Source organism: Gadus chalcogrammus, chromosome 1 (assembly GCF_026213295.1).
Source record: "Gadus chalcogrammus isolate NIFS_2021 chromosome 1, NIFS_Gcha_1.0, whole genome shotgun sequence".
NCBI lineage: Eukaryota > Metazoa > Chordata > Actinopteri > Gadiformes > Gadidae > Gadus > Gadus chalcogrammus.
The window spans coordinates 8,530,130-8,545,198 of NC_079412.1; the positions used below are offsets into that span (position 1 = coordinate 8,530,130).

At 43.2% G+C, this 15,069-nt stretch overlaps 2 protein-coding genes across 6 annotated transcripts in view; one reads left to right on the forward strand and one right to left on the reverse strand.

The window, feature by feature from the left end:
• Positions 1-7,444, forward strand: part of rbms2b (RNA binding motif, single stranded interacting protein 2b) — a 20,552-nt gene extending 13,108 nt beyond the window's left edge. Inside the window, exons 5-14 of one of the 2 annotated variants that reach the window (XM_056587196.1) lie at positions 562-719; positions 1,353-1,432; positions 1,650-1,759; positions 2,223-2,269; positions 2,368-2,461; positions 2,689-2,739; positions 3,017-3,127; positions 3,968-4,048; positions 4,138-4,228; positions 4,500-7,443. In XM_056587196.1, the coding sequence (XP_056443171.1) occupies positions 562-719; positions 1,353-1,432; positions 1,650-1,759; positions 2,223-2,269; positions 2,368-2,461; positions 2,689-2,739; positions 3,017-3,127; positions 3,968-4,048; positions 4,138-4,215 (810 nt within the window). In that variant the 3' untranslated portion in view covers positions 4,216-4,228; positions 4,500-7,443. Of the gene's footprint in view, positions 1-561; positions 720-1,352; positions 1,433-1,649; positions 1,760-2,222; positions 2,270-2,367; positions 2,462-2,688; positions 2,740-3,016; positions 3,128-3,967; positions 4,049-4,137; positions 4,229-4,499 lie in introns of both variants that reach the window. The other variant, XM_056587197.1, reaches the window with a different exon arrangement.
• Positions 7,445-7,716: 272 nt separating this feature from the next.
• Positions 7,717-15,065, reverse strand: senp1 (SUMO specific peptidase 1). Of its 4 annotated transcripts, none has more exons than XM_056587180.1 (18): positions 14,298-15,065; positions 14,080-14,141; positions 13,915-13,997; positions 13,657-13,738; positions 13,215-13,416; positions 12,943-13,054; positions 12,742-12,845; positions 12,387-12,652; positions 12,224-12,287; positions 11,983-12,021; positions 11,785-11,869; positions 11,558-11,698; positions 11,342-11,473; positions 10,344-10,547; positions 9,969-10,048; positions 9,619-9,703; positions 9,432-9,527; positions 7,717-8,442 (listed from the first exon to the last, which is right to left on the reverse strand). In XM_056587180.1, exons 1-18 carry the CDS (start codon positions 14,414-14,416, stop codon positions 8,380-8,382), a joined length of 2,019 nt encoding a protein of 672 aa, XP_056443155.1. In that variant the 5' UTR covers positions 14,417-15,065; the 3' UTR covers positions 7,717-8,379. The 4 variants fall into 4 exon arrangements, with proteins under 4 accessions (XP_056443155.1, XP_056443162.1, XP_056443150.1 ...); XM_056587187.1 differs by having other exon boundaries at positions 12,742-12,842; positions 14,298-14,977; XM_056587175.1 differs by having other exon boundaries at positions 12,742-12,842; positions 13,819-13,997; positions 14,298-14,977.
• Positions 15,066-15,069: the final 4 nt, after the last annotated feature.

Genomic DNA, 15,069 nt, shown 5'->3' on the forward strand with positions numbered 1-15,069 from the left:
CAGAGAGAGAGGGGATGGAGGTAGAGATTGCAGTTGGACGGGGCTGGATTGAAGACAGAGGGTTTTGAATCAAGTCTAGCCAAAACGTTATCTCCACCATCTCTGCTGGCCTTGATCTCTCCCCAGCTTCTTTCAAGTCCTGTCTTAACCTCTTCCAGGAACATAAATTAAGTCAACCTTCCCTCTCAACCTGTCGTGTTGTTTTTGTAATAATTTGTTCTAACCATCTGAAAATCAAACCGTAATGGACGTCTCTCATATTTATTCCTGTTTACATTGTGGAGGTTAGTCTGAAATCAAATGATTAATGCATGACATAGTGACATGGGTACTCTATGCAAGTGCATGGAATTATTTACTGTAGCGTGTCTATTTGTGACAGCAAGTATAACATTCCCAAGTCCCCCATCTGGGATTAATGTCGTTTATTTTATTTAAAATTTGGATTCAGTTTTGATTTTAGTTATAGTGTATCATAATAATGTTTATTTCACGCAGCTACTCTCCGTAGCATGGGGCTACTGCTGATGCTGAACCCAAGCTCTTCTTCTGTGGTTTCAGCAACAGGAGCAGGACCCCACCAACCTGTACATCTCCAACCTGCCGGTCTCCATGGAGGAGCAGGAGCTGGAGAGCATGCTGAAGCCCTTCAGCCAGGCCATCTCCACACGCATCCTGAGAGACCCCAGCGGCACCAGCCGAGGAGTGGGCTTTGCCAGGTACGACTTCGGGGTCAGCGGTCAGGGGTTCTCGGCCTTCAAGTGTTTGGTGGTCAGCAGAATTAATCATTTAAAAGGGAAAGGCTTACTCCTATGAAGAAAGAAGGGTTATTTATGTAGCACCCTTCCAATACTAAGCCATTTTGAGTGTTTAAAAAGTAAAATACAACATCTAGACGTATCCATACAACCTTGAAGGGTAGGCCTACTGAGACATAATTCTGTGTTGTGTATTAGATCAAATTCAGTGTAACAGGCTTGATGAGAGTAGCTGATAGGGACTGCTGGGATCCCCTCTGAGTAGAGGAGGAACTGAGACCCCTGGTGGACACTTCCTGTTTTCTTTAACATAGAAACGTCTAACATGCTTTACTGGCCGACAACGGATTTCAACATTTAGGAGCTTATTTATTATTCAAGCTGTCATGCTTACACTTATTACACCACAAGTATTGCACCAATCACAGTTCAAAATGGATGCTATGTGACATAGTGTTGAATTATGGACATTGTCAATCCTTTGGGCACATGAAATTATGACAAGATCAATAATGCGTGATGCTTTCCATAAGAAATGATGAAACCTATGAAGCATTATTACCTTGAACGTAACGAGTCATGCTTCATTTGCAGGATGGAGTCCACAGAGAAATGCGAGGCCATTATTCAACATTTTAATGGGAAATATATCAAGACTCCACCTGGAGTTCCAGGTGAGGATCTCTTATCCAAGTTCAGTGATCAAGTCGCTCTTTAGTCATTTTTTCCACTCTTTAGTCATTAAGCACTTGTATCAATAGCAACTGGCAGTGAATTCTTAGAAACATAAAAATCACTTCACTGGTGTAATCTTGAACGATATTGAATCTCCACCTCACTCCATTATTCCTGTCTAATAATAACCTGTTGATTATGATTCTTCCCACTCAGTGCCTGCAGAACCCTTATTGTGTAAATTTGCTGATGGGGGCCAGAAGAAGCGTCAGAGCCAGGGGAAGTATCTGCACAACGGCCGGCCCTGGACCCGGGACGGGGACCCGGTAGGTTCTCCTCTCTGATGGATGTGTTCCACACCGGCGGTCTGCCAGTTCTCAGACCCAACACAGGCGGATGTTTAGGAGGTCCTCAATCTATCACGTCTGCCTATCTTTTGTGAAAGCATCATTGAAATAGCTGTGTTAACGTACGCACTTATTGTATGTTGTACGTCCTGGCACTTAATGTACACACTTATTGTATGTTGTATGTTCTATGACTTTGTTGTGTAGCATCTTATCCTAGCTATCCAAGCTATCCTAGATTTGTTGTGTATGGGGAATGGGTTAACCTAGCCATTGTAAGTGCTTTTCACTTGGTACTATGAACATCCTTACTGTACCAACAGTGATATATTGTTGTCTCTCCTTCTTCTGAAAAATGTACTTCTAATAAGTCGCTTTGAATAAAATTTTTTGCTCAATGCCCTAAATGTAAATGTAAATGGCTATGTTTTTTGTGCTGCAGGGTGGAATGACACTGACGTTCGACCCAGCCGCGGCCTTACAGAACGGGTAGAAAGATCCTTTTATCTAACAGATTGAAACCAAACCAGAAGAGCCGGTGAGAAGGTTGTGTTTAGTCACTGACTCCTTGTGTCTTCCTACTGCAGGTTCTACTCTTCTCATTACAGCATCGCCCCCAACCGCATGATGCCCCAGCCTTCACTCTCTCCGTACATGCACTCTCCAGTGTCCACCTACCAGGTACTGTGTCCCGGGGAAGATCTCTCACCCGTTGTGGTCCTACAGTGTGGGACTTGGTTATCAAATTCACCTTTGCATTCATCAATGTGGTTAGAATCTGTTCAATTCAAAAGCAAGGTTCTTAGGATTTAATTAAAAGAAAGAAAGGAGATTGTAGATGTGCGATGGAAAGCCACACAGTGGGGACTACATCATTGTTTGAATTGTTGTCTTTCTCTGGGTTTCAGGTCCACAACCCCTCCTGGATTCATCACCAGTCATACCTCATGCCTCCCAACGTATGTATCTCCTACCTGGATGGAGTCTTCACATCTTCCTGGTCTACTTATAGAGCTTGAGATTACAATATATCTGCTATTAGACACTTAATCCCTGTGGGCTCTAAAAAACACAGTCTGGATGTTTCACAGGGGACATTGACAAAAAAAAAATACCAATAGGCTGTCCTTATTACAATACCTTATTATATAATTGAATGGAAGCAATAGTGTATGGTTATTTTCGTCTGTTTGACGTGCAGCGGTCACATCTCCCTCCTTGTGCATCTCTCCGTAGGGGGCGGTGTTGACGCCAGGCATGGACCACACCATGTCCATCCAGCCAACCTCTATGATGGGGCCGCTCGCACAGCAGCTGGGCCACATGTCCATGGGCAGCAGCGGAACAGTGAGCACCACTCAGCCCTCGTTTACAGTCATTACAACCATCATTAACACATTCACTCACCCACGGCCGACTCAGCCACGCAGGGTGACAGCCAGCTCGTCAGGAGCAGTCAGGGTGACAGCGCGACACTCCGCTGGGGGGGGGGGGGGGGTATCCAACTAGCGGCCTTCCGGTTACCAGTCAACCCGCTCTACCTCCTGAGCTACTGCCGTCCCACTCAGCCCTCGTCACAGACCTCATCACATTGTCAGCTCATCTCACATCTAACAGCTAGATTAGGCCTTGAGATTGAGGGAAGGGTGGTGTAGTGGTGAGGGTGTTCAACTCTAAGTCCAAGCAAGGGGAAGCATTCGCACCCTCGAGAAGGCCCCTCAGTAAGTGCGTTAAACAGCTTGTTTGCATTCAAACTTTAGTTCCGTAAAATGTAAGACTGTAGTGGGCGGTGCTGAAGTTACAACTTCTCGGGATGTGAATTTGCCGACGCACGCGTTTAGCGTTTGACCAATCGCACGCCTGACCAATCAGCAGACTGGGCTACTCGGGAGGGTGGCCTTAATGCGACATGATACAAATCAGTCCGTTTTTTAAATAAGCTGAAATTGGTTTTGCTGAAATGAAAAGTGTGAGAATAATATGGGGGATGTTTAACATACAGAAGGGGGTTTTGGATAAAAGCGTTGATGGGAAAGTGTACCATACATATGTGGATGGATGGATTTAAATGTTTTGTAAAGAAAGTCTACTATACATATGAGGATGGATGGAGGGAAATGTAAGGTAAAGCAACATGGTCAACCATTATAAGTTGTGTCTCACACATGTACCCTTGTCTTCCTCCAGTACATGCCTGCTAATACTTCTATGCATGGGACTTACATCCCCCAGTACACCCAAGTGCCTCCGGCCAACGTCTCAGTTGAGGTAGGATAAGTTCTGGGTTTGAATTTTAACATTTTAAGTTGAAAATGATTCTTTATTGCATTAATTGTTGGTCTGGTTTTTTGGTCCAGGAAAGTGCCGTTCAACAACCTGTTGCCATAGAGACGCCCACGGAGCACACAGCCTACTCTTACCAGCATAACAAGTGAAGAGGTGACCGAGGTAGGCGTGTGTCTGTGCGTTTGTCTACGCGTATGTGTGTGTGTCTATGCATGTGTGTCTGTGAGTGTATCGGTGTTTGTGTGTCTGTGCGTGTGTGTCTATGCGTGAGTTTGTAGCGCGCTCCTAACTTGTATCTCAATACAGTACGTTTTTACTTTAAAACACATATATTTTTGCTATTGTTCCTATTGTATGTTCAATTATACTTAAATTGGATTGTTAATTCAAAGTTATTGAGGCTAATAGTCTGCTCTTAATCTATACCTGGCAGGTCTTTTCTTCGGGAGGACCTGAGGTGTTATCCCGGGCACTGCTTGTTGATGACCGAGAGCAGTGCACATGGACTCCAGAGCGCACCAAACCATTCGGGAGGAACACAGACTTTTACACATCGGATCTTTTCTACAAATTCCAACTTTATGACAAAACCTTTCACTTTATGACAAACTATTTCACTCCACATACGCAAGGCAAGACGTGAGCAACGGGAAACACAAGAAGAACGCAATGGAGTGTCTATTTTGATAACCGTGAAAACAGAAGCCTGTCAACTACACACACACACACACACACTATATTACATGGTTTGTGCTCGTCATGTCGAGTCCTGAGTCCTACTCTGGCGAAACTAGGACCAGCAGCACCGCGTGACATTTTACAGTCGTGTCCCGTTTCATTTTTTTAAGATACTGTTTCTGTCCTACTTTTGTTTTGGATATTTTCAATCTTTGAACCTGCCTTTTTGTACATATATGTTGATTTTGTTGCATTTCTTTTTGTTACATGTCTTGTTTCATTGGCTTTTGCAAGTATTTGATAAGAGAAGGCTTAAACACATACACGGAGAAGCCGAGGTCCCTCTGTTCCTCTGGACATATGCGATGGCAGCATGGATTAGATTGATTTAAAGTGGCAGCAAATGTCTCAAGCATGAAACCTCATCCCTGTGCACGTGATCTCACTTATTTTGGCACTTGAGTCTCAAGTAATTTATAGTTAAAAAATCTTGACAAAGCTTCAGACAATCAAAGATTTACAACAAAGTTACTATTGAGAGATTATCGTCTAAGGTAAAGTTAACAAGACGAAGAGAAGACTAATTTGAAAGAACATTGCGTTCCAAGGACCTTTCAGAAAATATTAAGCATTGGACTACACTTGATCCAATGTTTCGGGATCCCATCTCACACAGAACTGCCTAAATATAACACTTTACAGATCAGTGTTTCTTTTATCAATGCAATAACACTGATATTAACTACGACAACAACATTCAAACCAGTTGTTTGTTCTATTTACATGGCATGAGGTTTTTTGCTAGGTCATTTTATTGGTCATTGGTCTTGACAAAACTTAATTTCAATAAAAACTAAACAATGTTGTCAAAGTACAACAAGATTATTTCATCAGAATGAAACCAACTAAGTGCAGGTTTTGTTCTGATCCTGAAAAGTTTTGTTGTTGGTTCATGACCCGTTTAAAGGTTCCTTGATACTGGCTGTTACTGTGTCTTCGACTTTACAATTGCATTCTTTTTTTCTTGTGTTTTTTATTTTTTTAAAGCTTTTTATTTTTTATTTAAAAGTTTTAGTTGAATTTAAATTTCGTTTAAGGCTTCATTTTATTTGTTTGTAGTGTGTTGTGTGCTTCAACTAGTGAAAGGTAGGAGAGCCCTTTTTCACCAATGCATTTCCCTTGTGAAATAGTGAGTTTGTACTTTTGAAATCTTCTCTTGCTCTGCCTTTTAGTATCCATGTCAAAAGGTTTTAATTAGTTGATAAAATGTTTTGGATTCAGTCTGTAATGCTAATGTTGACACGCTTTTATTTGCATAACGCCCAATCATGGATGAACATCCATGCATGTTTAAGAGAAAATTCCTGCGGCAGTTGGGAAAACCTTAAAGAAATATATGGTCAAAACCTTAACATACCTCATTATGCAGAATATAGAATCAGTTCAAATACAGGTTAGAAGGCAATAACTAACCACAATAGTTATTATTGCTGCTCACAGCTGGTACTGTGTCCATATTTTAACCATCCGTCCTATGAGAGACCTGACGGTCTGATGGTCTATGCAATTAATTTATTATCCTTAAAATGCAATAATACAAGTAAATACGAAACTCTCCACATCATTCCAACGGATCACATCACTAATTCAAATTCAACATCTTTCCAATTTCCATTCATCCTGAATAATCAATTTATTGATTGATTCCATTAAAAGGGAATTGTGTTTTACTGAGTTCACAGAAGGAATGCAGTGGTTTATTGTCTCACCAAAGATTTCATAAAGATACTTTGTGCAGCCGTCATTGGACCCGGGTCCCAAAATAAATGGGATATAGCTTGTTATTCTTTTGCTGTTTCATTTTTAAATGATGTGGAGAGGTGTGAAATATGTTGTTTATTTTCACCTGTTTGTAAGCTATGTTTTTTTTGCCAGATAATTTAGTTTCATATGGAAAGATTCGTTTTCACAGGAATGCCTTTAGACATCGTCGACGGGGCAATGACTGCTTTACAGAATCCATTGGTTGGTTTTCTCATTTGTTGTTGAGCAAAGATCTTCAAATCAAAGGTGTTTTCTAGAACATAGTGTTCCCATTTCATTCCACATTAATTTAAATATTGGGAGGCGGGAGGTAAAACAGTTGCACACTTCATAGAATGGTGTAATGGAAGGGGTAGTCTGGCTCACTATATTGCTGCTAATTTTGGATTATTTTGTTTAATTAGCTCATGCAAAGGTCATGCAGTTCAATAAATGAAGACAGTCATTCTGGATATTATGTTTAACAAAATATATATATTGCTACGTCCTTTTTTGTTCCAGTTGTTTCCAGTTATTTGTATTTATCTCACCATCAAACAAGTTGTGTCATTGCCTCAACCATAAATCTGTCATTCTGTTCCACAACAGCAGGTCATTAGTTCCATAAATAAAAGATCAACAAATCCCTCAGCTGTTTAAAATTTGGTTTGGTTTTGAACTTGGCTAATTTAATAAAAAATGATTTACCAATATGGTTTTGATTTTTAATTTGTTTCACTTAAGTGCCCCAATAAGTGAAATACATTTTCATTATAAAAGTGAATATTTTCATACTAGTTTATATGTAGTGTGTTTAGACAACACATCCAATGCATACATTTAAGTTGTCATAACGAGGTAGCACACAGTGACATACATTGAAAGCACACAATACACAAGAGATTTATTTCTAAAAGTTAAGTTAACAAGTTAACAAAACGTAAAAAAAAGTATAAAAATGTATATTAAATACACTGTCCATGAGGCCGATTGCTTAGGCCTGTGTTCAAAGGTGAAAATATCCTGAATACCCAAAAGCTGCCGTTGGAGACTCGAGCACCTCTCATGATAACACAGGAGAATGCAGCTCAACCCGTGTGTGTTACCAGCTGGAATAAAGACTTGACAGACTTCGCATGAGACGTCCAAATCCCATAGTGCGATCCATATTAACACTTCGCATTTCAAAACATACTCCATGAAAGTGGCACATTGAAAAGATTATGACACCGAACATAAAAACATTTTATGCTCTCCCTTGTTTCCAATGTTGCCTCTTCAGACCACATAAACCCTAATCCAATCAATGTAAGGACAAGGTTTTTGAACTTTTACAATTCAACATTTGAACCTCTCCGGTAGGCAAGGAAATGAATTGAAACGATGGCCCCGTTAAAGGACATCTGAAGTATGGATCCAGTCTGGTGTTCTTTGAATTGCATACTAAAACAAGATGAAATCCATGGGTGTCTGCATCAATTTGTGCTCCCAAACACTACACTTCAGCAAGGTTAGAGTCCGAGTGTGACTTATCAAAATAGGGAATCCCCATTCCTACAGTTCTTGATGGCAAATACAAAAATAAATTCATCACTTGACCTGCATTGTCAATGATGGAGCATCCCAAATGGCAACTTGGTCCAGTCACGGGAGGCAGTGCTTTCACCTTCAAAACATGTCCAACCCAGCCCAGAGGCCAGGCTGTAGACGTGGCTGTATGGCAGGGCGAGGTCCAAGAGTATGTCAGAGAGAACCTCAATAGAGTGTTGTATTGAAGGGTGTGGCCGTCTCAGACAACGTTAAGACATCCTGAGCCTGGCGCGTGTTGACTCTCACAAGAGTTTCCGGTTGAGCAGCTCCCAGATCATTCTTCTCCTGAAGTAGGGCATGTGTCTCTGCAGACACAACGAGGACAGTGGCGGGTTAGGAAGAGTTATTAGTAAGCTATTTGGTGTGAGAGTCAGAATGTTATTAGTATTATAACACGGTCACCTTATACTGTATGTATCTGTCACTTGGACGATACAGAATAAAACTCTTCCTTGCAGCGTTATGATTTTGTGCGTAATTATTAACATGTTTTCAAAGAATCTGTCATCCGAAAAGTCTGACTCTCGATACATTTTGTCAATTATCAATTCATTATCATCTTATGTTACACAAAGGTTACGATTTAAATCGTAAATGTCTTGTTTTCAGCTGCCTATTGCACCACACATGCTTTGGAAGGCCTTCCCAAGAGGAAGTAAGCTATTAAGCAAAATCCTGCACATACTTCTGCAATGGTTTTTGTAATTGAAAGCACTTGGTTTACTTTAAGTATTTATTAGTATAAAACAGCCAACTGACAGAAGATGTAGGATTAAACTGGGCCTATAAATGCATCAAATGGAATGGACCGGCGGGCCGAAGACAGGGCTGGGCTCAGTGGATTTTCGGGCTCATTCTAATGCCCCTGACACACATTAACGATTTGGAAAACTTAACCAGACGCATGAAAAATGTGATGAATATGCTACATCAAATGTGAAATGTCAACTTTGCCATGAACTTTGCCATAAAGAACGCGTGTTCTACTTTGATCTCCTACTAGACAAAACATTGAAAACTATTTTAAATAGTGTTTTTATTAAGGGGCCATCGGCTTATTTATACCAAAACATGTTTGTTTGCGAATTTCTCCGATGCACTTTCAGATTATTTTGTTATACATTAACAGATCGTCTTTTGTCACGTCTTGAGTGAAATTAAGATTCGTCGAGGTCAGAACTGTGGGATATAAAGTAATAAAGAAACAGATAATTATGGTTATTGTTATCGTTCAGAAATCCCGGTGCCTCTTTAATTCAATGCAAGACGTTTCTCATGCTACCCTTCTTCTTACCTGTGTAAATGTTATTGCCTTGTCTTTGGTGATATACTCTGCATATTTACACGTGAACATGCCACAGTCGCTCCCGTTCATCTGCTGGGGGATTTCCTGGAAAAGCAAAGCAGAGGCACATAAGGTCATAATAGTTTTTAAAAGAAGATTCAATCTGTGATAAGTTACACAACCAGGGGTGACTTACATTTCGTCTCCTACTGTGCAGAGTCCAGCCTGAGGTATCTAGTTCTTTGCCCTTCTTGTCCTTGCTCTCCAGCTTCAGGTATTGTCTGTGGAGGAGTCATTACATTTCATTAGATATTGGTAATTCATCACAACAATAATTACCATTGCCAATTTTAAAGTATTAAGATATGATGAATAATCTTATTTAAAGTTACCAACAAATCCCAACGGAGACAAGAGAACAAACCTTGAAACATATCAAATCATCAAAACAAACGACGGGTCATACCATAACAGGGTATGGCTTCCAATAGGAGTACAAAGAATTACAAGTCCGACAACAAAATCTGACAGCAACCTCAAACTTACAACAACGTCTGACAGGCTTCATCGTTGTTCCCCCCCATGGAGTCGTAGTACATGATCACTTTCTTGCGAAAATCCACCACCTGGACAAAAGAGAAACATTTAAAGGGGCAATATCATGCTTTACGACTTTTTCCTTTAGACTCCTATATGACATATGCATGTCTTATATGACATATGCATGGATTTGGTGCTAAGCATGTGAATAAATGAATAGTGTGAAAATGATAAGGGGGATTTTTAAGATACAGGCATGTAACCCTATTCTAGTCGTACACCCAAATGCAATTATTAACCCCTTGAAAAGCATGATATGGGATCTTTAATTAAAACCCTGGCAGCTCCTAGAGCTTCTGCAGAAGGCGCTCATTGACCTACCGAGAGGCACCAGTGCACCCCCAGGTGGACGGGCACAAGAAGGATGTCGGCGGCAAAGATGTCCATCTTTTTGGTCCAGCGACGGACAGCGGAATAGCCGCTGGTGCGCAGCTTGGGGAAGAAGAATGTGTTGAACGTGTTGACAGTGGGCATGCCGGGACTTTTGCTGCGCTGCACCAGCAGGTTCATGTAGAAGTTGATGACCTGGGGACAGAGACAAAAGAATCTTGCTAAATTGACTTTTACATTTAGGGGATTTTGCTGACGCTTTTATCCAAAGCAACGTAGAACCATTCACACATTCACAAACCGACGGTGGAGTCTACCATGCTGGACGACAGCCAGCTCGTCAGGAGCAGTTAAAGGTTGGGTATGGAATTCTCTTTTTTGGCAATTTTTGCAAAATTACTTGAAATCCTTATCATAAGCCCACTTACAGCCACTGAGTTAGAAGTACTGACATGAAAATTAAACAAGTCAATCATCTGTGGAACGGGCAGGGCTCGAAAAACTTACATCTTATCAGACCCACCGAGTGGCATTGGACAGTAAGTACGTCAATCAAACGGTCGTACTGCACTCCCCCTCCCCCTGCGTGACCCCTTCGTGCACGTACTCAAAGCTCGTGACCCAGAGCAAGCTTCTGTTTGTTGTTATCCTGCAGTAGCGCTTGTATGATTGCGCGTCCATGTACTTGGAATGGGTGGAGTCAGAGTCAGCATTGAAGGAGAGGGTGTAGGACCATTTGAGTTGTGTATTTTCAAAATCTGCTGGCGTTTCGCAAATCCCATACCCAACCTTTAAGGTGAGGCGTCTTGCTCAGGGACACCTTGACACTCGGGGATCGAACTAGCAACCTTTCGGTTACGAGTCAACCCGCCCTATCTCCTGAGCCACTGCCGCCCCCTTAATTTGTTTGGATTAGGAATGTCTGTTGGAGTTCATACCTGGCAGAAGACAACCAACACCAAGTTAACCGGAGGTGCATCACCGTTTACCTCATCATTGAGCCAATTAAGGCTGCCGAGTGTCTGCAGGTCTTTGCGCGTGAGGCTGAGGCCAAAACCTTCACTTAGGACTTCATGTGGACTGCCTCCCTTCAGCACCCTGCTCACCTCGTCCTCCATCTCCTACAAGCACAAGCCAACGATGGTCTCACACAGCTAGAAGACTGACAGGGATTTCCGAAAGACAAAGAAGGAAGGAAGATTTACCTCGACAAGCTCAGGGAATTCTGGTTTCTCAACCAGCTTCTTTGGCTCTTTTATGAGGGGCGTCAGCGGGACCTCCTTCTCTAGGGGAACCCGAATGTGGACCTCCACCTTGGGGACCAACTGCCCATCTCCGGACAGCCGCTGATGAACACAGAGCCATATCAACGGAGGGAACGAAGTAAACGAGGTAGGCCCATGTGTGAAAAGATCATGTGCTGTGAACTCACCTGGCGCAGGAGCATTGCCGCCAACGCCTCCTGCTCCTCGATCTGTCTCCGCCTCTCTCGAGCGCGAGAGTCATACATACTAGTCCTGCCAGAGGAGAAGAGATCTTGTTTAGGTTACCTCGAGTTTAAACCACATATGCATCAATAGGGACTGGGTGAAAACAGAGCATAACAATGGTTTATTTCAGATTAACTTACAATTCTTTGATCCATAACTCAGCTTTGAAGCAGGGGACACTAGAGTTAAGACATAAGAATAGGTAACATTTCAGTGATAACATTTGTCCAGGTCACACAAACACTATTTACACCAAGACCTTTATCAGCAAATGTACAATTTTCTGTTCTGTTATATAACAAAATAAAAGGTTGATGATGAATATAATTTAAATGGTTAATATCCAAAAAATATAAAATAGAGGAAACAGTATGTACAAACCTTGGAGGATTTGGCTTTTTACTCCTTTCTTCTTTTACAATTATTACCGAGTCCCCATCGTGAGCTGCACAAAGAAAAATAATAAAATAAATCTCTTACATGCTGCAAAAGCCTGGGGGTCTCAAGTGACGTGGAAACATCTGTCAGTGCCAGCTTCACCTACCTGACGACAGACTGTCCCGAGAGGAGGTGTCCAGGACGGCACCAGGCGAGGGGACTGACTGAATGCTGGCTGCCCCCGTGGAGCTGAGCCCTGGGGACCACGGCAGGGTGCCGGGCCTGACGGAGGGCTCCACAGGGCTGGGGAGGCTGCTGGAGCACCGGCTGGAGAGGCCCCGCGGGCTCATGCTGGGGACGTCTGAAACACCCTCCGCTCCCGCAGGGGTGGAGGCCTGGAGGAGCCGTTGGCTGGTGCTCAGAAGGCTGGTGCTTAGAAGGTGAGTGGGGGGGGGGAGGTGATCACCTTGCTCTCTGACATTTCACGAGATGATGCTTAGGGATGTTAAAAAGATACTTACAAATCTCGGTGTGAACGCACGTTGAGGCACGACGAATGGCCACCGGAAACAATTTTGAGAAGCTGCCTGTAGGCCTCCTTCTCCTCCTCCTCACACACAGACTGCTGCGATAGAGGGATAGAAAGCAGCGGGCGTGAGAGGGGATCCACTGAATGAGAACACTGTCATGGGGTTGATAGGCGCCGGTTCCCAGTGGCTGACCTCCAGTGCCGCGCTGCGCCGTCGGGGCCCCGGCAGACGGCCACAGGGGCCGTGTGATGGGCTCTGCACCATCCTGATGGGGAATGTCTTCTCGTACATGCTGGTGTAAGACCTGGGGGGTGGGCCCACCGCAGAAGAGGTCAACAGGTCGCAGTGGTAAAGTTAAGAATGGTCCATCCAGCAGAATTCAGCAACAAATGTCAGGTTTAACATTCTGAAAAAATCTAAAACTGTAAAAGTGTTCTTGTGTAACTTAAATGCCTGTTGCATACCTTGAAGTTCCATGCGGGTGTAGGCTGAGGGGTCTCCCTAACCGTGGGGGAGGGTGTACAGCGGTGGTGGTGGGGGTAGAGCATCGCCGGACCGTGGTCGAGTGTCCATTTGTTTTGGCAACTTCTCGTTGGGCTAGATTCATGCACACTTGACGCCTGCACACTTTGGATCCCATCACAAACTTTTCAATTCGGTACGATTCTGAAATCAAACATCAAGCAGGACAAGACTCAGCATTTGACAGGGAATCTGTCACTCAATGCAATATGTTGAATAAACAAACACAATTTGCCCATCTTATTAACTATTGTTTCATTGGTTGACAATTACAAATGTCAAGCGTTTAACACAGTCTTCAAATACGTTGCTTGAAATTGATTTGTTTTAACATAGTGTTCACTTGACCCAAACATTGCAGCACCGTACAAACCACAATCTTACCAGATTTTAACTTCCACTCCGATGGTGTTGTCGATGGAGCTGCGAACACAGCATCCAAACGGCCAGAGTTGGGCGTTGCAACCTAAAAGAAATGCATAACAGATCATGTTCACACTTAAAATACAGAAACGTGGATACATAGTGCGTCCTTTCCAAACATACATGTCTGCCTGTCCAAGTCGCCGCAGATGTGGACGCTTGAGGCTGCGGGACCGCAGGCGGAGGACCTGGGAGAATGCTCCTCAAAGTAGGACTCACGTTATTCTTCACCCAGGTCGCCACAGTGGAGCCATGGTCTTTTATCCGTTCCGCCGCGCCCTTCACGGTGTCCATGAGGTCACCTGGAGAACACGGACGTCACGTATGTATTCGAAAGACTAGTAAGAGGTATAGTGTTTGTTGTATGATCGGTTTACACCTTACCTCTCCGCGACTTCTTGGCAGTCCTGCCATCTTCGTGGCCGGCGTCATCACAGTCTTCCAAACTTTAAAACAAGAATGCTATCGATTAGGGTTGTGCTTAATCGATAAATTGCAACAAATAGGTGCACCAATGTCTCGACTTTTGTCAACATTGGGAGGTCGGGCTCGTGCTCGGTAAATCTGGCCAACGCGCTACTGTGTCGATAGTTCACTCTTACCCATCAATTGGTCTTTTCCTCTTGGCTCGAGCGTCCTCCCGTGAGTGGTTGACCCGTGGCGCTCCTTCTCGGAAAGTGGCGTAGCTCGTGACCATCCACTCGTATATTTTATTCATCATGACCGTCTTGAGACTTATTGATAAACGACGCGTTGTTGATAAAGAAGCCGCCGCTATTGTCACTTTCAGACCCGCTGACCACACAGATGAAGCGAGTGCGCGTCATTCGACTGACTGCTGGTTTAGCTGTGGCTGGTTGATATCGGCTCGTTGACAACCGTAGCAAAAGTCATCGGTTATCTGGTTAATTTGACTAAGCTACTGCGCTAGTTGGCTTAAAGTTAGCTAGTTAGCTTAGCGCTAGCGCGCTAAGCTAACTATCTTGGCTAGCTAATGCTAACCCAGCAGGCTAGGCTAAACTGGGCAACTGTTTGCATTAAAAGTGGTCGAAACTACCACTTTTGCGAAGAAAGCATCATTTTGAACCGCTAACGTATTAAAAAACGTGACGTAGCTTTCACTTTAAATGGTATTTAAACTCGCTAAAGAATAAACGTCTCCCGCTTCTTCCTCATTCAAAACCACAACATGGCTGAATACGACGTCTCACTAACGCACATTTTGATTGGATGAGTGGCCGCTGGAACCGAAGGGCTCGAGAGAGAGAACTCTAAACAAGAGGCTCGAGAGAAAGAACTACTCATATTTGGAATTGGAACAGAGCCATTGATCCACTATTGTGATTGTCAATCATACATACATGCAATTGTGAA

What these genes read in the sequence shown, in the direction of transcription:
- senp1 (XM_056587170.1), bottom strand. Translation starts at nt 14,416, where the DNA reads ATGATGAATAAAATATACGAGTGGATGGTCACGAGCTACGCCACTTTC. An exon ending in AAAAAGCCAAATCCTCCAAG is followed by an intron (nt 12,022 to 12,223) that starts GTTTGTACATAC and finishes TCTTAACTCTAG; the next exon opens with TGTCCCCTGCTTCAAAGCTG. An exon ending in AATTCCCTGAGCTTGTCGAG is followed by an intron (nt 11,474 to 11,557) that starts GTAAATCTTCCT and finishes TTGTGCTTGTAG; the next exon opens with GAGATGGAGGACGAGGTGAG.